This window comes from Blennius ocellaris, assembly GCF_963422515.1.
Source record: "Blennius ocellaris genome assembly, contig: SCAFFOLD_288, whole genome shotgun sequence".
In the NCBI taxonomy this organism is placed as follows: Eukaryota; Metazoa; Chordata; class Actinopteri; order Blenniiformes; family Blenniidae; genus Blennius; species Blennius ocellaris.
This window is the reverse complement of record NW_027662218.1, coordinates 6,683-28,727: the sequence shown is the minus strand read 5'-3', so window position 1 is coordinate 28,727 and position 22,045 is coordinate 6,683. Positions and strand designations below refer to the sequence as shown.

General features: G+C 53.4%; 3 protein-coding genes across 5 annotated transcripts; 1 reads left to right on the top strand and 2 right to left on the bottom strand.

The window, feature by feature from the left end:
- Nucleotides 1–2,102: 2,102 nt before the first annotated feature.
- Nucleotides 2,103–6,154, bottom strand: c9h2orf80 (chromosome 9 C2orf80 homolog; the record flags this gene model as incomplete). The annotated part of the gene is made up of 7 exons (XM_080521507.1): nt 2,103–2,150; nt 2,340–2,452; nt 4,720–4,807; nt 5,025–5,166; nt 5,752–5,834; nt 5,958–6,039; nt 6,114–6,154. 7 exons carry the CDS (start codon nt 6,152–6,154, stop codon nt 2,103–2,105), a joined length of 597 nt encoding a protein of 198 aa, XP_080377633.1.
- A 1,959-nt stretch (nt 6,155–8,113) lies between these two features.
- Nucleotides 8,114–13,966, bottom strand: sgo2 (shugoshin 2). Its single transcript, XM_080521506.1, has 9 exons — nt 13,886–13,966; nt 12,538–12,639; nt 12,265–12,440; nt 11,523–11,597; nt 11,164–11,270; nt 10,949–11,091; nt 9,243–10,799; nt 8,998–9,172; nt 8,114–8,380 (listed from the first exon to the last, which is right to left on the bottom strand). The coding sequence occupies exons 2-9, from the start codon at nt 12,620–12,622 to the stop codon at nt 8,275–8,277; spliced, it is 2,424 nt and encodes an 807-aa protein (XP_080377632.1). The 5' UTR covers nt 12,623–12,639; nt 13,886–13,966; the 3' UTR covers nt 8,114–8,274.
- Nucleotides 13,967–15,167: 1,201 nt separating this feature from the next.
- Nucleotides 15,168–21,517, top strand: LOC308148078 (coenzyme Q-binding protein COQ10 homolog B, mitochondrial-like). Of its 3 annotated transcripts, XM_080521503.1 has the most exons (5): nt 15,176–15,297; nt 16,894–17,046; nt 17,111–17,303; nt 19,347–19,448; nt 20,041–21,517. In XM_080521503.1, exons 1-5 carry the CDS (start codon nt 15,188–15,190, stop codon nt 20,206–20,208), a joined length of 726 nt encoding a protein of 241 aa, XP_080377629.1. In that variant the 5' UTR covers nt 15,176–15,187; the 3' UTR covers nt 20,209–21,517. The 3 variants fall into 3 exon arrangements, with proteins under 3 accessions (XP_080377631.1, XP_080377629.1, XP_080377630.1); XM_080521505.1 differs by lacking the exon at nt 16,894–17,046 and having other exon boundaries at nt 15,168–15,297; XM_080521504.1 differs by lacking the exon at nt 19,347–19,448.
- Nucleotides 21,518–22,045: the final 528 nt, after the last annotated feature.

Genomic DNA, 22,045 nt, shown 5'->3' with positions numbered 1-22,045 from the left:
TCATGAAGTACTGGTTCCCCGTGAAGCCCGGCCGGTCGTAGATCACGAACATGCCGCTCTCCACCCGGATGGAGCGGCAGCGCTCGAACATGGCGTGCAGGTCGGAGCAGTCGCTCATGCACTCGTAGTGGCGACCGCCGAAGTTCCTGTCCTCGTAGAAGATGATCTGGCGGAGGCGGAGGAGAGCGAGGTCAGCCGGAGGTCAGCCGGAGGTCAGCCGGAGGTCAGCCGGAGGGCCTCAGCGGCTCAGCCCCCGCTAAAGAAAAGCCAAACACTCACCTTCCCCATGGTGGCCGCCGCTGCCGCGCCTCTGACGTCCGCCCCCGACCTCCGCCTTTATACGGCGGCAGCCATTGAGCTGCAGCCCAGAGTCAGCAGGGGGCCTTCAGGAGCCTTCCTGTGGGCGCAGCCGGCGGCGCGCTGGAACCACACCGCCGCCGAGCGCGCTGGAATCACACCGCCGCCGAGCGCGCTGGAACCACACCGCCGCCGAGCGCGCTGGAATCACACCGCCGCCGAGCGCGCTGGAATCACACCGCCGCCGAGCGCGCTGGAACCACACCGCCGCCGAGCGCGCTGGAACCACACCGCCGCCGAGCGCGCTGGAACCACACCGCCGCCGAGCGCGCTGGAATGCCTCTGGAATGCTCGGGGCTCAGCGCCGGCAGAGTGAATCCTTTCATCCACCGCTGCTTCAATACGTATTGGCTGGAGCGCCGCTGCTTGTTCTTCTGTTATTAAAGCCGCCGTCGCCACTCGTCCCTCGTTTCCTCGTCCAAACGTGAGTCTCGCCGTTCAAACTGAAAGTCTGTTCCCGTATTCATGAAGCATCCTGAGGCTAAGAGCAGCTCGTAGTGACGTCACTGGAGAAAAACCTGAGAATTCCTCCAACTTCAAGACTTTTCTTAGAATGTTTCTTTCCTACGATCAAAGTGATTCACAAAGAATCTCAAGTCCTACGATCAAAGTGATTCACAAAGGATCTCAAGTCCTACGATCAAAGTGATTCACAAAGGATCTCAAGTCCTACGATCAAAGTGATTCACAAAGAATCTCAAGTCCTACGATCAAAGTGATTCACAAAGAATCTCAAGTCCTACGATCAAAGTGATTCACAAAGAATCTTAAGCCCTACGATCAAAGTGATTCACAAAGAATCTTAAGCTCTACGATCAAAGTGATTCACAAAGAATCTTAAGTCCTACGATCAAAGTGATTCACAAAGAATCTTAAGCCCTACGATCAAAGTGATTCACAAAGAATCTTAAGCCCTACGATCAAAGTGATTCACAAAGAATCTTAAGCCCTACGATCAAAGTGATTCACAAAGAATCTTAAGTCCTACGATCAAAGTGATTCACAAAGAATCTTAAGTCCTACGATCAAAGTGATTCACAAAGAATCTTAAGCTCTACGATCAAAGTGATTCACAAAGAATCTTAAGTCCTACGATCAAAGTGATTCACAAAGAATCTTAAGTCCTACGATCAAAGTGATTCACAAAGAATCTTAAGTCCTACGATCAAAGTGATTCACAAAGAATCTTAAGCTCTACGATCAAAGTGATTCACAAAGAATCTTAAGTCCTACGATCAAAGTGATTCACAAAGAATCTTAAGTCCTACGATCAAAGTGATTCACAAAGAATCTTAAGTCCTACGATCAAAGTGATTCACAAAGAATCTTAAGTCCTACGATCAAAGTGATTCACAAAGAATCTCAAGTCCTAAGAAGCACCTGAGGTTGAAAACCAGTGAAGTAGTGAGGACGACGTGAAGAAGTTTCTTAAACAGACAAGATGATGGAAATAGAAAGAGAAAGGGAATCCGTTTGTTTCATCAGTGGCCCCGCCCACTGTGACACCTGTCTACAGGTGAGCTGCAGCATTAACATCCTTATAAAACATTAAGAGGATAAAAGATCCAGAAAAGAAAACCAGAATAATCAGCAGGTGAACCAGGTGAGTTCCAATTACAACTCAAATTCATTAAATACTATTCATGACGACGCATTTTTAATGTTTGATGGTTAATTTTACTGTGATCAGGTTGGAACAGGAAGTGGATCAAAACCAGGAGGACCAAGGACCCACGGGTTCTGGTCTAGTCCTGGACCGGATCCTCAGAGTCCTCGTAGAGTCCAGCTGCCCCCTGCTGAGGAAGAGGAAGGTCTCAGTCCTCTGTTGCTTTAGCTCCGTTTCCATGGAGACGGAGGCTAGATGCTGTGATGAAGCCGTTTCCTCCGTTTCCATGGAGACGGAGTCCCATTGTGGTGTGAACGGTGTGAAGTGAGACAGCGGTTCGGGGTTCAGACACGGTGACCCGGCGGTGTGCACTCACTCTGAGGAGCGGTCCGGAGGAGGAGGAGGAGGAGGAGGAGGAGGAGGAAGGCTGCTCTCCAGGCGTTGCCATGGCAGCGGCCCGCTCAGACAGCCATCGCTTCAGCTTCAGGTCTGACAATCAGTCAGAGCGCGATTGTTGTTAGACGACTGTCCTGAGGACTGACTGAGGACTGGACTGAGGACTGACTGAGGTCTGACTGAGGACTGACTGAGGTCTGACTGAGGACTGACTGAGGACTGACTGAGGACTGACTGAGGACTGACTGAGGACTGACTGAGGTCTGGACTGAGGACTGACTGAGGTCTGGACTGAGGACTGACTGAGGTCTGGACTGAGGACTGACTGAGGACTGACTGAGGACTGACTGAGGTCTGGACTGAGGACTGACTGAGGACTGACTGAGGACTGACTGAGGACTGACTGAGGTCTGGACTGAGGACTGACTGAGGACTGACTGAGGACTGACTGAGGACTGACTGAGGTCTGGACTGAGGTCTGACTGAGGACTGACTGAGGTCTGGACTGAGGACTGACTGAGGACTAGACTGAGGACTGACTGAGGACTGGACTGAGGACTGGACTGAGGACTGACTGAGGACTGACTGAGGACTGGACTGAGGACTGACTGAGGTCTGACTGAGGACTGACTGAGGACTGACTGAGGACTGACTGAGGTCTGGACTGAGGACTGACTGAGGACTAGACTGAGGACTAGACTGAGGACTGACTGAGGACTGGACTGAGGACTGACTGAGGACTGACTGAGGACTGACTGAGGTCTGGACTGAGGACTGACTGAGGACTAGACTGAGGACTGACTGAGGACTAGACTGAGGACTGACTGAGGACTGGACTGAGGACTGACTGAGGACTGACTGAGGACTGACTGAGGACTGACTGAGGACTGACTGAGGTCTGGACTGAGGTCTGGACTGAGGACTGACTGAGGACTGTCCTGAGGACTGTCCTGAGGACTGACTGAGGACTAGACTGAGGACTGACTGAGGACTGGACTGAGGACTGACTGAGGACTGACTGAGGTCTGGACTGAGGACTGACTGAGGACTGACTGAGGACTGGACTGAGGACTGACTGAGGACTGACTGAGGACTGGACTGAGGACTGGACTGAGGACTGACTGAGGACTAGACTGAGGACTGACTGAGGACTGACTGAGGACTGACTGAGGACTGACTGAGGACTGGACTGAGGACTGGACTGAGGACTGGACTGAGGACTGACTGAGGACTGGACTGAGGACTGACTGAGGACTGGACTGAGGACTGACTGAGGACTGACTGAGGACTGGACTGAGGACTGACTGAGGTCTGGACTGAGGACTGACTGAGGACTAGACTGAGGACTGACTGAGGACTGACTGAGGACTGGACTGAGGACTAGACTGAGGACTGACTGAGGACTGACTGAGGACTAGACTGAGGACTGGACTGAGGACTGACTGAGGACTGGACTGAGGACTGACTGAGGTCTGGACTGAGGACTGACTGAGGACTAGACTGAGGACTGACTGAGGACTGACTGAGGACTGGACTGAGGACTGACTGAGGACTGGACTGAGGACTGGACTGAGGACTGACTGAGGACTGGACTGAGGACTGACTGAGGACTGGACTGAGGACTGACTGAGGACTGGACTGTCCTCCATCGTTCCTGACTAGGGATGCATTTAAAGTACAAGTACCTGGAGATACCTGACGATACAGAGTACCGACGCTACGTCACCTCCACCATCCTCTACTGACGCTACGTCACCTCCACCATCCTCTACCGACGCTACGTCACCTCCACCATCCTCTACTGACGCTACGTCTCCTCCACCATCCTCTACCGACGCTACGTCTCCTCCACCATCCTCTACTGACGCTACGTCACCTCCACCATCCTCTACCGACGCTACATCTCCTCCACCATCCTCTACCGACGCTACGTCACCTCCACCATCCTCTACCGACGCTACATCTCCTCCACCATCCTCTACCGACGCTACGTCACCTCCACCATCCTCTACCAACGCTACGTCTCCTCCACCATCCTCTACCGACGCTACGTCTCCTCCACCAGCCTCTACTGACGCTACGTCACCTCCACCATCCTCTACCGACGCTACGTCTCCTCCACCATCCTCTACCGACGCTACGTCTCCTCCACCAGCCTCTACCGACGCTACCTCTCCTCCACCATCCTCTACCGACGCTACCTCTCCTCCACCATCCTCTACTGACGCTACGTCTCCTCCACCATCCTCTACCGACGCTACCTCTCCTCCACCATCCTCTACTGACGCTACGTCACCTCCACCAGCCTCTACCGACAGAAGAGTGGAAGGTGTGTAGAAAAGCAGAAGCAGACGACTCACTCTGCCGCCGGCAGTGACGGACGGCCTGGCAGGACGCCAGCATGGCCAGCGGGTGGCAGGAGAGAGTGAAGGGGCAGATCATGGAGGCCTGGGGGGGGGGGGGGGGGGGGGGGGACAGGAAGTGAGGTCATTTGGAGAGTCCCAGCCGAGAGTCCCAGCTGAGACTCACCTTGGACTGCTGGCGAGGAAACGACGCCACAGGTTTCCTCCTGTAGAGAGACAGGATGTCCTCCACAGGGAGGCTGTCCTGCACACACACACACACACACACACACACACACACACACACACACACACACACACACCCTCAGGTGTTGGGCTACCCCTCGGGGGTACTCGGGGGCGACGGTACTCACCATGACGATACCAGCGAGGGACGCCAGGATCATGGCCTCCCGCTCCGAGCGGTTGGGGAACGAGGCGGCGCCGTGGCGCCATGGCGCCGCCCTGAGGACGGAAAGCTTTGATCTCACCCCAACTACACTCGCTCGTTGTTTTAGCGACGCACCGATACCGATACCGGCTCCGATACTGTATGGAGTACCTGTCCCAGATACATGCAGAGTACTGCATGACGCTATCCGTCAGTAACGTAGACCAGAGTCGTAGTGGCAAGTAGTTACAATTCAGCACTGGTATCGATACTCAGTATCAGTACTCAGTATCGGTACTCAGTATCAGCCAGTAGCTAAAGCTTTGCACTTGCATACTGAATACCAGGTATTGATAGAGTATCGGTACTCAGTATTGGTACTCAGTATCAGTACTCAGCATCAGTACTCAGTATCGGTACTCAGTATCGGTACTCAGTATCGGCCGGTAGCTAAAGCTTTGCACTTGCATACTGAATACCAGGTATTGATAGAGTATCGGTACTCAGTATTGGTACTCAGTATCAGTACTCAGCATCAGTACTCAGTATCGGTACTCAGTATCGGCCGGTAGCTAAAGCTTTGCACTTGCATACTGAATACCAGGTATTGATACAGAGCATCGGTACTCAGTATCGGCTAAAGTAACTAAAGTACTCACAGTACGTGTCTGTCCAGCCCGTCCCCCTGTCCCTCCCTGTCCAGCCACCAGAGGGCGGCGCTGACGGCGAGGTCGTAATGAGCCTGCAGAAGCAGGCCAGGTGAGTGTAGCAGGCGTGGCCCCGCCCCCTCGGTACCTAGTTCTCCTTACCAGGTGATCCAGCCCCGTGGTGAGGCCCCGCCCCCTCGGTACCTAGTTCTCCTTACCAGGTGATCCAGCCCCGTGGCGTGGCCCCGCCCCCTCGGGTCGAAGCTCTTCTCCCGGAGCTTCAGTCCCACGTAGTCGCCGCTGCGCGTCGGGGAAACGGAGCCTCGTCAGAACCTCACCGGACTTCTGATTGGCTCTCATGAGAACCAGCTCACATGAGGTTCTCCACGGCCTTCCTCAGCTGCTGGGCCTCCATCCTCCGTCAGCCTCCGTCAGCCAGCAGTTACAGCTAGTACTGGTACCTGTACTCCGTATGGGCCAGTAGCTACAGGTAGTACTGGTACCTGTACTCCGTATGGGCCAGTAGCTACAGGTAGTACTGGTACCTGTACTCCGTATGGGCCAGTAGCTACAGAGTACTGGTACGGGCCAGTAGCTACAGGTAGTACTGGTACCTGTACTCCGTATGGGCCAGTAGCTACAGAGTACTGGTACAGGCCAGTAGCTACAGGTAGTACTGGTACCTGTACTCCGTATGGGCCAGTAGCGACAGAGTACTCGGTTCAGGCCAGTAGCTACAGGTAGTACTGGTACCTGTACTCCGTATGGGCCAGTAGCTACAGAGTACTGGTACAGGCCAGTAGCTACAGGTAGTACTGGTACCTGTACTCCGTATGGGCCAGTAGCTACAGAGTACTGGTACAGGCCAGTAGCTACAGGTAGTACTGGTACCTGTACTCGGTACAGGCCAGTAGCTACAGGTAGTACTGGTACCTGTACTCCGTATGGGCCAGTAGCTAGAGTACTGGTACAGGCCAGTAGCTACAGGTAGTACTGGTACCTGTACTCGGTACAGGCCAGTAGCTACAGGTAGTACTGGTACCTGTACTCCGTATGGGCCAGTAGCTAGAGTACTGGTACAGGCCAGTAGCTACAGGTAGTACTGGTACCTGTACTCGGTACAGGCCAGTAGCTACAGGTAGTACTAGCAGTACTCAGTATATAGGTGTACTCACCACCAAGCAGCTGAACCTCTGATCCTCCAGGAAACCAGACCTGAGCGTCTCGGATGAAGGGATGAAGGGATGAATGATTCAGTGAACAGATGAATAATTGAGCTGCAGGTTCCACCAATCAGACCTGCTGGAGGTCCAGAGGTTCTCTGTGAGAACTCAAACAGGAAGTCTCTACGTTCCACACTGAGGTTTTATACCTGCCTGTCAATCAGTCAGTCAGTCAGTCAGTCAGTCAATCAGTCAGTCAGTCAGTCAGTCAGTCAGTCAGTCAGTCAGTCAGTCAGTCAGTCAGTCAGTCAGTCAGTCAGTCAGTCAATCAGTCAGTCAGTCAGTCAGTCAATCAATCAGTCAGTCAGTCAGTCAGTCAGTCAGTCAATCAGTCAGTCAGTCAGTCAGTCAGTCAGTCAGTCAGTCAATCAGTCAATCAATCAGTCAGTCAATCAATCAGTCAATCAATCAGTCAATCAGTCAATCAGACTTTATTTGTCCTCGGGGTTAAAATGACAATAAATGAACATGTGGAAGAATTAAAATGACATTAAAAAGAAGAAGCTGGAACTGTGACTGTCAGGAGGAACCAGGAACCATCAGGAGGAACCAGGAACCATCAGGAGGAACCATCAGGAGGAACCATCAGGAGGAACCAGGAACCATCAGGAGGAACCATCAGGAGGAACCAGGAACCATCAGGAGGAACCAGGAACCATCGGGAGGAACCAGGAACCATCGGGAGGAACCATCAGGAGGAACCAGGAACCACCAGGAGGAACCAGGAACCATTAGGAGGAACCAGGAACCATCGGGAGGAACCATCAGGAGGAACCAGGAACCATCAGGAGGAACCATCAGGAGGAACCAGGAACCACCAGGAGGAACCATCAGGAGGAACCATCAGGAGGAACCAGGAACCACCGGGAGGAACCATCGGGAGGAACCATCAGGAGGAACCAGGAACCACCGGGAGGAACCATCGGGAGGAACCATCGGGAGGAACCAGGAACCACCAGGAGGAACCAGGAACCATCGGGGGGAACCATCGGGAGGAACCAGGAACCATCGGGGGGAACCATCGGGAGGAACCATCGGGAGGAACCATCGGGAGGAACCAGGAACCACCAGGAGGAACCAGGAACCATCGGGGGGAACCATCGGGAGGAACCAGGAACCATCGGGGGGAACCATCGGGAGGAACCATCGGGAGGAACCATCGGGAGGAACCAGGAACCACCGGGAGGAACCAGGAACCATCGGGGGGAACCATCGGGAGGAACCAGGAACCATCGGGAGGAACCAGGAACCATCGGGAGGAACCATCGGGAGGAACCAGGAACCACCAGGAGGAACGTTCCCAATAAGACACTTAGAGGACACTCAGGGGACACTTGGAGGACTGGGCTTCACCAGCCTTCTTCTTCTTCTCCTTCTTCTTCTTGCCGTCCTCCAGGTCGTCCTCCCGCCTCATCTTGCTGTGGAGCAGAAGCAGTCAGAGGGGGTGTGGCCCCGTGGCTCTACGGCCCCGGGGCTCTACGGCCCCGTGGCTCTACAACTCTACGACTCTACGGCACCGTGGCTCTCTGGCCCCATGGCTCTACGGCACCGTGGCTCTACGGCACCGTGGCTCTCTGGCCCCATGGCTCTACGGCCCCGTGGCTCTACGGCACCGTGGCTCTCTGGCCCCATGGCTCTACGGCCCCGTGGCTCTACGGCACCGTGGCTCTCTGGCCCCATGGCTCTACGGCCCCGTGGCTCTACGGCACCGTGGCTCTCTGGCCCCATGGCTCTACGGCCCCGTGGCTCTACGGCACCGTGGCTCTACGACTCTACGGCCCCGTGGCTCTACGGCCCCGTGGCTCTACGACTCTACGGCCCCGTGGCTCTACGGCTCTATGGCCCCGTGGCTCTACGGCCCCGTGGCTCTACGGCCCCGTGGCTCTACGGCTCTATGGCCCCGTGGCTCTACGACTCTACGGCACCGGGGCTCTACGACTCTACGGCACCGTGGCTCTCTGGCCCCACAACTCTACGGCCCCGTGGCTCTACGGCTCTACGGCTCCGCGGTGCCACAGGAGGTCGGGGTTCTCACCGGTTGAGGGGCGGCTCCTTGTAGCTGACCTGCTGCTGGGCCCTCTTGGTGCGGCCCGAGGTCTGGTCCCCCAGGGCGTCCAGGGCCTGGGTCACGTTGTTGGTCAGGGACGTCAAGACTCGTCCTGCGGGGACGGTCCCGTGAGACGGCGGGACGTGCTCGGCCTCCTCCACCACTGCAAACACGTTCCAGTCAGGACGGACAGACGCCACCTTGTCCACCTCAACCGGCTCAGGACGTCCTACCTGAAGACGCGTCCAACCCGCCAGCGGCCTCCGTCTCCGTCTCCGGTGAAGCTAGCGGGTCCGTGTCCACGCCCAGCCACGGCGGCAGCTCGTCCACCAGCAGGTCGTCCGCCGGTCCCTGGACGGGGACGCAGGAGTCCGGCGTCCCGACTCCGCCCACACTGGAGCTCCAGGCTCTGCCTGACGTGGTCTCTCTGTAGACCACGAAGGTCTCCCTCAGCCGGCCGGTTCTGGTTCTGGAGTCGTACGGACGCCGTCCGGCGTCGGGGGAGGGGCGGGAGGCGCCGGGCGGAGGACTGCAGACGGCAGGACGGGGACGCATCTCATTCTCGGGTCTCCAGTCTTTGCTGGCCGCAGGAACGTTCGTCTTCTTCTTGTTCTGGACCGGCTCCTGCTGGCCCCGCCCCCCGCGGTGCCGGGGTTCCTCGCTGGACGGGGTGTCCTCTCTCCTGGACCTCTTCCTGGTCTGGATGTCCGGCGGTGCGTCCAGGCCGCCGCCTCCCCGGGGCTCCCGAACCTCCGCCCGGGCTCGTTTCCAGGACTTGCGAGATGTGGCGCCGTCGTCCGGCCGGCCCGGGGCGTCGGGGCCGGGTCCCGGTCCCGGAGGAGGGACGGGGTCTCGGCCTCGTGGCGCCAGGTCAGACCAGGTTCCGTCTCCGACTACGAAGAAGGTGCTCCTGCACCGGGACCTGCTGCTACCCCTCCGGTAGGTCACCGCCCTGAAGCCCGTCTCGGGGGAGGGACACGGCACCGGTCCGGACTCCGGACGTCCCCCCGGGTCCTCGGGGGGCGATGGGGATCGGGATCGGGCCGAGGCCCGGCCGCTCCCGGCTGAGCCGGTAACCACGGTAACCGCGGTTCGTCTGGCGGCTGAAGACGCCTTCCTGACCCTGGACCTGCCGCTGACTTTGGAGGGTCTTTCCTCTGGGGCCCTCGTGACGAGCGCTGGGTCCTCGTGGGGGACGGAGACGTGGTCCAGGTCTGGCCACGGGGTGTCGCCGGACTCCGGGGGGCTTGGAGGTCTGACCCAGTCCTGATGGGAGCCCAGTTTGGGGATGCGAGAGGGGGTGGGTCTCTTGGGCGGCGCGAGGGACGGGGGGCGCCCAGGGACCTCCGGGTTCCCGATGTCTTCCGACGGTGGCTGAACTGTCGCACTCCAGGCGTCCTGCGTCTCTGCGTCCTGCGTCTCGGCGTCCTGCGTCTCGGCGTCAACGCGGCCTCGCTTCTTCCCCGTCTTGCCTTTTGCTTTACGGGACCGTCTCCTTTTCTTTGCTTTGGTCTCCACGGCGTCGATCTCCGTGGCGTGGGACACCGTCATGTCCATGGTGGCGTTCAGCAACACCGTCTTCTCCTGCCAGCCGTCGGGTGGAGGTCCAGGCTCGGTGGGCGGAGGAGGTGTGGGTGGACATTGGCTCGGAGGCAGCTTGAGGACGGACGTGGCGTTGACGTGGGACAGCTGCCCCTCCCCCTCCCCCTCCCCCTCCCCCTGGCTGATGGGCGAATGGCATGAGGTGCGCGAGTCCGTCTGTGAGGGGCGGTCCAACTCCGTCCCTTCACCTGTGAAGGACATGTCAAGTCAAACCAGGACCAGTCGTCTGTCCCCCCCCCCCCTCAAGGACATGGAGCGTCTTCAAACAGTTCTGTCTTCAGTGGCTCTGAGCACCGTTGTCATGGAAATGAGTTCTGAAGCACAAACAAAGCCTCACCGGCGGTGTGGGCGTGGCCTGAGGCGGCGGTGTGGGCGTGGCCTGAGGCGGCGGCGGCGGCGTCCCGTCTGCAGGTGTGACCAGCTGCTGTGGTGCCGTTCAGAACCGGGACCTCGGACCGGACGGGATCCTGGAGCCAGAAACTAGCGGGACAGAAACGTGTCGTGTTGCAGCGACGGGACAAAGGACAAACACAAACTGCTTCAGTCTCTCACCTTCTTCTGCCGACGTCCCGGTGGACGTCCCTGTGGACGTCCCGGTGGACGTCCCTGTGGACGTCAGCAGGACGAGTCCATTGGTCCTCGGATTGTTCTGGACACTCCTGAAAGACAGGGAAGCATCAACACTGTCCCTGCTGTACTCTGGAGGGTAGCATTTAGCGTTAGCATTGTCCCTGGAAGTTAGCATTAGCATCAGCCCTAGAGGACTCTGGAGGTTAGCATGTAGCATTAGCATTGCCCATGGAGGACTCTGGAGGTTAGCATGTAGCATTAGCATCGCCCCTGCACTCAGAAACTGGAGGCACCAGAAGGTGGGTGGAGGCAGGAGGTGGGTGGAGGTGACGGAGCCTTACGAAGTCGCTCAGCAGCTCCGCGGCTTCGCTCAGACGCTCCAGAGTGTCGCTGTGAAGAACTTTCAGGAGGAGAAGCTGCGAGGAAAAACACACTCGTCAGAAGCTGACGTTTGTCCCGACGGTGACCTTTGACCTTCGCTGAAGCTGCGTCACGTTCCAGACGATACCGAGGACGGTCGCTCTCTCTCTCGCCTCGTGAAACAAAGTTAGCATAAAATATCCGTCATTCACCGAGATTGTGTTTTATGTACCGATGCTAACGCTCACCTTTAGCTACTGACCGATACGAGTACCGATACGAGTACCGATACCGAGAACCGATACCAGTACTGACCGATCCCAGTACTGACTGATACCAAGTACCGATACCAAGGACCGTACCAAGTACCGATACCAGTACTGACCGATACCAAGTTCTGATACCAGTACTGACCGACACCGAGTACCGATACCAGTACTGACCAACACCAGTACTGACCGATACCAAGTACCGATACCAAGGATCGACCGATACGAGTACCAATACCAAGGACCGATACCGAGTACCGATACCAGTACTGACCGATACCAAGTACCGATGCCAGAACTGACCGATACCGAGTACCGATACCAGTACTGACCGATACCGAGTACCGATACCAGTACTGACCGATACAGAGTACCGATACCAGTACTGATACCAGCACCGACACCAGTACCGACCTTTAGCTGCCGTCCCACACTCCACGGGGCAGAGACTCACCAGCTTCCTGTGCCTGTGCTTCCTGGCCGCCAGCTGGAAGCACAGCGCCTCCACCTGTTTCTGCAGGTACACCACCTCCCTCTCCAGCTGGCCCCTGCGCTCCTTCTGGGCCTCCAGCGCCAGAGCCAGAGCCCGGTTGTTGGTCTTCAGGGACACTTTGAAGAAGGACGAGGTGTCTGAGGACGAGGGGACAGAGTCAGGGTGGAGCTGCCGCACCATCTCTCTCTCTCTCTCTCCCTCTCTCCCTCTCTCTCCCCCCCCTCCCTCACTCACTCAGGATCTTGTGTTTGATCTTTGAGGCGGCGGTAGAAGTGTCCTTGTTCGCCCTGAAGGGCGGCGCCCTCTTTGCCAGCAGCATCCTGGACACCTGAGGACCTGAAAGAAGACAGTGGGAGCAACGTCAGGTGGTAAGACCTCTGCAGCCCGTTCACACCACGACAGGGCCACGTTTCACAGTGACTGTCAAAATAAAAGTACCAATTTGAATTGTTATCACGGTGACTGTCAAAATAAAAGTACAAAGTTCCATTATTACAGTGTCTTCACTGGAAGCGTTGCCATATAAGCGGACGTCGTTTTTAAAAACGTTGTAGAGTGAACGTGAAACTTCACCTTAACGATGTTTTGACCTGAAACGTCAACGTGTAGAATTCTGTGGCGGGTGGAGGGGGGGTTAATGTCACTGTGGGAGACGTTAGGAGGTGTTTCAGTCCAACTGGTTCCCGTGTTAAGTGGTGACTGTAGGTCCCGTTCCTGTCAGTGACGTCAGTAACTCGACAGGACAGACTGACGGGAGCTGCGACACTTTGAAACCGGATTGTAAAACGGTAAAACGCTGTTCGTCAGGAGAAAAACGGTTTCTAACGACAACGAGCAGCAACAGGAGACGCTGCGGTCGGTCATCAGATACCACGGGACCCAGTTCATCCGAAACACCGGTTAGGACGCTCTTACCGGTTCGACCGTTAAAACGCTTTCATGGTGTGACAACAACCTGCAGACACCGGAAGACGGAGACTAACGGAGACACACGGAGACTAACGGAGACACACGGAGACTAACGGAGACTAAAGGAGACACACGGAGAAAGACGGAGACACACGGAGACTAACGGAGACACACGGAGACTAACGGAGACAGACGGAGACTAAAGGAGACACACGGAGACTAAAGGAGACACACGGAGACTAAAGGAGACACACGGAGACTAACGGAGACAGACGGAGACTAAAGGAGACACACGGAGACTAAAGGAGACAGACGGAGACTAAAGGAGACACACGGAGAAAGACGGAGACACACGGAGACTAACGGAGACAGACGGAGACTAAAGGAGACACACGGAGACTAACGGAGACAGACGGAGACTAAAGGAGACACACGGAGACTAAAGGAGACAGACGGAGACAGACGGAGACTAAAGGAGACACACGGAGAAAGACGGAGACACACGGAGACTAACGGAGACACACGGAGACTAACGGAGACAGACGGAGACTAAAGAAGACAGACGGAGACAGACGGAGACTAAAGGAGACACACGGAGACTAAAGGAGACTAAAGGAGACAGACGCAGACAAACGCAGACTAACGGAGACAGACGAGACAAACGGAGACTTACCGAGTTTCTCTCCGTTCAGGTTTGAGGCGGAATGCCGCTGTTACCGTTTCAAACAAGCACGAACAGCGCCGCGTCATCAGGGGGCGGAGCCAACATCAGCGGACCAATCACAAACGTTCTTCTTCTTCGTTCTTTCAGTTTGATGGCGGGTGGCGCCACCTGCTGCTCTGGAGGGACAACGTGAACTACCCCTGGATCAGCAGGAGGGCAGATAGGAGAGGGGGAAGCTATATATATATATATATATATATATATATATATATATATATATATATATATATATTCACTTTGTGTCACCATGTGTCTTTATGTGTAAAATTACACTACTATTCATCCTCAGTCACTAAAATTTGACTAATAATTGATTTATTATAATAATGCAACGAATCATTTACGTGTTTGTCAATAACTATTACTATACTATTTCTTTAAATTTTATTCATTTTATTTCTTTAAGTTAATAATAATGTTTTTTTATTATTTATTTAAATTTTATTAACTATTTCTTTATGTTAATAATAATAAAAAATATTTCTTTAAATTGTATTCATTTTATTTCTTTAAGTTAATAATTTTTTAAAAATTATTATTTCTTTAAATTTTATTCATTGTATTTTTTTACGTTAAAAATATTATTTTATCAAAATTACAATTTCTTGAAATTTTATTCATTTTATTTCTTTAAGTTAATAATACTTTTATTTAATTATTATTTCTTTAGATAGTATTAATTTTATTAATAAAATGTTTTAATTTTATTTCCTGCTGAACTAACTACAGTTACTCTCCTGCAGTGTCTTGCTGAAGTAGGTTCAGAGAGAGTTGGACAACTTGGTCCATCATGTCCACAGCAAGTGTCTCCAGAATAAAGGTCTGCTCCTACAGAATAAAGGTCTGCTCCTACAGAATAAAGGTTTGCTCCTACAGAATGGCGAGGGTTCAGTTCTGGAGGAGCCCGGTTGCATTGTGGGTCATGTAGTACCGCCTCCCACCAGCAGTGGCGCTGTGGTGGGGATTCGGATCAAAATGGCAAAACAAGATGGCGGCGGTCGTCAGGAAGCGGACATATTGTCGGCCATCTTGGATTCCTCATTGACGGCTTCTCGCATCTCGTGACTCTCTCGCGCGTGCACGGTAGTGCGCGTTCCTCTGACGTTGAACCGACTGACAGCGGGACCGACCAATGAGAGCCCTTCGCGGTTTCCGCCTTGTCCAATGGGCATGCTGAGTGTGGGTCAGTGGGCGGGGCCTCTGCGAGTCAGACAGCCGCCAGAGAGAAGTAGAAGAAGACGAAGAAGAAAGATGGCGAGAGGCGACCGCGGTCTGCGGGTCTTCGTCCAGAGCGCGAGACAGCTGCAGGACAGGTGCGGCGTCCAGAGCGCGAGACAGCTGCGGGGCCGGAGCGGCGTCAGGTACCGTCCACACTCACCTGTCCGCCGCGCGGAGAGGCGGGGCCTCACGGCTGGTTAACGGAGTTAGTAACAGGTTACCAGGGACTCTTCGACGAGTCTCTGTAAACATGTCAACTAGTCCCAGTAAACATGTCAACTAGTCCCGGTAAACATGTTGACTAGTTTCTGTAAACATGTCAGCTAGTCCCAGTAAACATGTTGACTAGTCCCGGTAAACATGTTGACTAGTTTCTGTAAACATGTCAACTAGTCCCAGTAAACATGTTGACTAGTCCCGGTAAACATGTTGACTAGTTTCTGTAAACATGTCAACTAGTCCCAGTAAACATGTTGACTAGTCCCGGTAAACATGTCAACTAGTCCCAGTAAACATGTCAACTAGTCCCGGTAAACATGTCAACTAGTCCCGGTAAACATGTTGACTAGTTTCTGTAAACATGTCAACTAGTCCCGGTAAACATGTCAACTAGTCCCGGTAAACATGTTGACTAGTCCCGGTAAACATGTCAACTAGTCCCAGTAAACATGTTGACTAGTCTTTTTAAACATGTCAACTAGTCCCGGTAAACATGTTGACTAGTCCCGGTAAACATGTTGACTAGTCCCGGTAAACATGTCAACTAGTCCCAGTAAACATGTTGACTAGTTTCTGTAAACATGTCAGCTAGTCCCGGTAAACATGTTGACTAGTTTCTGTAAACATGTCAGCTAGTCCCAGTAAACATGTCAACTAGTCCCGGTAAACATGTTGACTAGTTTCTGTAAACATGTCAGCTAGTCCCAGTAAACATGTCAACTAGTCCCGGTAAACATGTTGACTAGTTTCTGTAAACATGTCAACTAGTCCCGGTAAACATGTTGACTAGTCCCGGTAAACATGTCAACTAGTCCCGGTAAACATGTTGACTAGTTTCTGTAAACATGTCAGCTAGTCCCAGTAAACATGTCAACTAGTCCCGGTAAACATGTTGACTAGTTTCTGTAAACATGTCAGCTAGTCCCAGTAAACATGTTGACTAGTCCCGGTAAACATGTTGACTAGTTTCTGTAAACATGTCAGCTAGTCCCAGTAAACATGTTGACTAGTCCCGGTAAACATGTTGACTAGTTTCTGTAAACATGTCAACTAGTCCCAGTAAACATGTTGACTAGTCCCGGTAAACATGTTGACTAGTTTCTGTAAACATGTCAACTAGTCCCAGTAAACATGTTGACTAGTCCCGGTAAACATGTTGACTAGTTTCTGTAAACATGTCAACTAGTCCCGGTAAACATGTTGACTAGTTTCTGTAAACATGTCAACTAGTCCCAGTAAACATGTTGACTAGTCCCGGTAAACATGTCAACTAGTCCCAGTAAACATGTCAACTAGTCCCGGTAAACATGTCAACTAGTCCCGGTAAACATGTTGACTAGTTTCTGTAAACATGTCAACTAGTCCCGGTAAACATGTCAACTAGTCCCGGTAAACATGTTGACTAGTCCCGGTAAACATGTCAACTAGTCCCAGTAAACATGTTGACTAGTCTTTGTAAACATGTCAACTAGTCCCAGTAAAGTCATGCTGTGTGTGTGTGTGTGTCCTGGGGGGGTCAGGTCCTGGGGGGTCCTGCTGACCCGGCCCCCCCTCCTGGCCGGACTGTCTTCAGGACTGTCTTCAGGACACGTCTGTCCTCCGACTCGTCACTTCTTCAAGCTGCCAGAGTCTCTGTCCAGGAGGAAGGAGTACTCTGAGAGACGGATCATCGGGTGAGGGGGGGGGTCCTGGTCCTGGTCCTGGTCCAGTGGTGTGACTGTGGTCCTGGTCTTGCAGGTTCTCCATGCAGGAGATGTACCAGGTGGTCTCGGAGGTGCAGGACTACCGTCTCTTCGTCCCCTGGTGCACCAGGTCCGACGTGGTCTTCAGGCGGTCCGGGTTCTGCAAGGCCAAGCTGGCGGTGGGGTTCCCCCCCCTGCTGGAGGACTACACCTCCCTGGTCACCAGCGTGCGCCCCCACCTGGTCAAGGTCAGCACCACGGGGGGGGGGTGACAGGGTGAAGGGGTGACGATGACAGGATGAAGGGGTGATGAAGGGGTGACGATGACTGGATGAAGGGGTGATGAAGGGGTGACGATGACTGGATGAAGGGGTGACGATGACAGAGTGAAGGGGTGACGATGACTGTATGAAGGGGTGATGAAGGGGTGACGATGACTGTATGAAGGGGTGACGATGACAGAGTGAAGGGGTGACGATGACTGTATGAAGGGGTGATGAAGGGGTGACGATGACTGGATGAAGGGGTGATGAAGGGGTGACGATGACTGGATGAAGGGGTGACGATGACTGGATGAAGGGGTGACGATGACAGAGTGAAGGGGTGACGATGACTGTATGAAGGGGTGATGAAGGGGTGACGATGACTGGATGAAGGGGTGATGAAGGGGTGACGATGACTGGATGAAGGGGTGACGATGACAGAGTGAAGGGGTGACGATGACTGTATGAAGGGGTGATGAAGGGGTGACGATGACTGTATGAAGGGGTGACGATGACAGAGTGAAGGGGTGATGAAGGGGTGACGATGACTGTATGAAGGGGTGACGATGACAGAGTGAAGGGGTGATGAAGGGGTGACGATGACTGTATGAAGGGGTGACGATGACAGAGTGAAGGGGTGACGATGACTGTATGAAGGGGTGATGAAGGGGTGACGATGACTGTATGAAGGGGTGAGGAAGACTGTATGAAGGGGTGATGAAGGGGTGACGATGACTGTATGAAGGGGTGATGAAGACTGTATGAAGGGGTGATGAAGGGGTGACGATGACTGTATGAAGGGGTGATGAAGACTGTATGAAGGGGTGACGATGACTGTATGAAGGGGTGATGAAGGGGTGACGATGACTATGAAGGGGTGACGATGACTGTATGAAGGGGTGATGATGACTGGATGAAGGGGTGACGATGACAGGATGAAGGGGTGATGAAGGGGTGACGATGACAGAGTGAAGGGGTGACGATGACTGTATGAAGGGGTGATGAAGGGGTGACGATGACTGTATGAAGGGGTGATGAAGACTGTATGAAGGGGTGATGATGGGGTGACGATGACTGTATGAAGGGGTGATGAAGACTGTATGAAGGGGTGATGAAGGGGTGACGATGACTGTATGAAGGGGTGATGAAGGGGTGACGACTGTATGAAGGGGATGATGAAGGGGTGACGATGACTGTATGAAGGGGTGATGAAGACTGTATGAAGGGGTGATGAAGGGGTGACGATGACTGTATGAAGGGGTGATGAAGGGGTGATGAAGACTGTATGAAGGGGTGATGAAGGGGTGACGATGACTGTATGAAGGGGATGATGAAGGGGTGACGATGACTGTATGAAGGGGTGATGAAGACTGTATGAAGGGGTGATGAAGGGGTGACGATGACTGTATGAAGGGGTGATGAAGGGGTGACGATGACTGTATGAAGGGGTGATGAAGACTGTATGAAGGGGTGATGAAGGGGTGACGATGACTGTATGAAGGGGTGATGATGACTGGATGAAGGGGTGATGACTGGATGAAGGGGTGATGAAGGGGTGACGACTGTATGAAGGGGTGATGAAGGGGTGACGATGACTGTATGAAGGGGTGATGAAGGGGTGACGATGACTGTATGAAGGGGTGATGAAGGGGTGACGATGACTGGATGAAGGGGTGACGATGACAGGATGAAGGGGTGACGATGACTGGATGAAGGGGTGACGATGACAGGATGAAGGGGTGACGATGACAGGATGAAGGAGTTATGATGACTGGATGAAGGGGTGACGATGACTGGATGAAGGGGTGACGATGACAGGGTGAAGGGGTGACGACAGGATGAAGGAGTTATGATGACTGGATGAAGGAGTGACGGTGACTGGATGAAGGGGTGACGATGACAGGGTGAAGGGGTGACGATGACAGGGTGAAGGAGTGACGGTGACTGGATGAAGGGGTGACGATGACAGGGTGAAGGGGTGACGATGACAGGGTGAAGGGGTGATGATGACAGGGTGAATGTTCCCAGGCGTCCTGCTCTGACGGGAGGCTGTTCAACCACCTGGAGACGGTGTGGCGGTTCAGTCCTGGTCTTCCTGGTTACCCTCGGACCAGTACGGTGGACTTCTCCGTGAGTCACTCCTTCACTCCTTCACTCCTTCACCACGTCACCAGAGAAAGCACACGACCTCTTCCAAGCTGCTCCATTGGTTCCTTAGAAGAACCTTACGTCTTTCCCCATATTGGAGTGTTACACTAGCATTAGCATGCTAGAATTACCACATTAGCATGCTAGAATTACCACACTAGCATTAGCATGCTAGAATTACCACACTAGCATGCTAGAATTACCACACTAGCATTAGCATGCTAGAATTACCACACTAGCATTAGCATGCTAGAATTACCACACTAGCATGCTAGAATTACCACACTAGCATTAGCATGCTAGAATTACCACACTAGCATGCTAGAATTACCACACTAGCATTAGCATGCTAGAATTACCACACTAGCATGCTAGAATTACCACACTAGCATTGGCATGCTAGAATTCGCCGTAGAAACAAAAGCTCTGAGGCGCACAGTGACCCATCCAAGATGGCGGCTGCGCTTCCCGTCAGGCAGCACTGGTCAATGAGGCGTCTGCGTGTAGAAGTAATGCGCGTCTGTGTCCTGTCTGTCTCCTCCTCCTCCTCCTCCTCCTCCTCCTCCTCCTCCAGATCTCCTTCGAGTTCCGCTCCCTCCTGCACTCCCAGCTGGCCCACGTCTTCTTCGATGAAGTGGTGAAGCAGATGGTTTCCGCCTTCGAGCGCCGAGCCGCCAAAGTGTTCGGCGCCGAGACGGCGATTCCCCGCGAGCTCATGTTCCACGAGGTTCACCACACGTAGCGCACGGCGAGGAGACGCAGCGCCTCCGCCTGCCCACCAGGACTCGTCCTTCCTCGTCCTCGTCATCATCATCGGCGGCGGCGGCGGCGGGATCCGGACATTTTCTCAGATTTCAACCAAACGGGACATTTTGTGACAGGTTTTTTTGATAAAAGTGTAAATATTCATCACCTGTGGCCTTTTTAAAGAAAATGTCGGCTCCATCAGTGTCGCCGTAACGCTCATGCTGGACGCAAGCTAGCACCAGTCCAGCTAGCACCGTTTATTCTCTATATATTTGCTATATATTTTCTATAGATTTCCTATATATTCCTCACAGAGAGACGTTAGTTTAAGTTAAATATCTGCTGGAATAAAGCTATTTTATAAAAAAGGCATATGTTAGTGTCGCTAGCAGCTCGTAGCGCCATGTAGGCTGAGAAACGTCACGTCCGTCGAGACGCCGCGTTTAAAATGTTACATTTAACCTGAACATCCTGTTAGCTGCTGCTCTTACGCTAATGCTAGCCTCTACATTAGCGGAAACGGAACAGGAAACGTTAGCATTGTTTTAACGAGCTGTTCTTATGTAAGCAAGGGGACAATAACAGAATTAAGCTAAGCTACCCGCTAACTTGGCGGGAACACCTTCGCCGTAGCGTTCATGGACACAAGTTGCACTCAGATCAGTTCGCTGTCGCCACGTTGTTTAAGCTAACACAGACGCTTAGCTTAGCAGAACAGGATAGGACAGCGCCTGCTGCTGCGTTAGCCTGGCGAGATAACCGTTAGCTGTCCTGCTCCCACTCTGCTAATATTAGCCGTGCCATTAGCGTGGACGATGGTAGGTGCTACATCATGAAGCTCCACTGGAACCTTGTAAACACTACCGAAACGTGTCTACGCTCCCGAGCTAGCCAAAAGCTACCCTGTCCTGTCGCCGTTCAGCTTATTTCTATATTTTGAATGAATAAACGTCACGGACTGAATTTGTAAAGTGTGTGTTCTCACTAAAACACAAAGAAGAATCATAAACGTTGGCATTGACGACTCGCTGAGACGTTAGCAGATGAAATGGCGGATTCAGCTGAATTAGCATAAAAACATTAACATTAAACGGCAAAGCAGGTACCAAACCCTGAGAAATGTAGTTGCTAACTGTTAAAGTCGCTGCGACTTTAACACCGACTGAAGGTGGAGCCTGCGGAGCGTCTGTACCGCGTGCCGCCACCAGGCGGTGCTCAACTTGTTCACCTCATGTATTCACTGGTCGTTGTTTCTGTACCGACTGTATTTTAATATCTTGACTTATAAAGTATTTTTTCCAGAAAGTGAACTGGCGTCTGATTGGACGGAGCGCCGTCCAGGTTTGAAATGACCTTTGACCTCTGATGTCCTCTGTGAGGAAGATGCTCTCAGGAAGGCGTCGGCCAATCAGAAGAGCTGAAAATAAAAGTCACATCAAAGGTCCTGCTCTGGTCTGCAGGTCCTCAGTGGCTCCACCAGGGGGCGCTCTGGCCTGCAGGGGGCGCCCCCCCCCCCCCCCCCAGCTGTTTAGCAGGCAGCTCAACTCCTCCACTCAGAAAGTCACTGCTTCTTTTCTCCTCCTGTTTGGCTTCTGGAGCCTCATCAGAGTGTGTGTGTGTGTGTGTGTGTGTGTGTGTGTGTGTGTGTGTGTGTGTGTGTGTGTGTGTGTGTGTGTGCGTGCGTGCCTACGTGCGTTAGTGTGTGTGTGTGCGTGTGCGTGTGTGTGTGTGTGTGTGGGAAAAGACCACCTCTCTAAAGTCTCCTGCATTCAGTCTGTTGATTTGTTAAACAGTCATGTGAATGAAGACAAAACATGAGGAGGAGGAGGAGG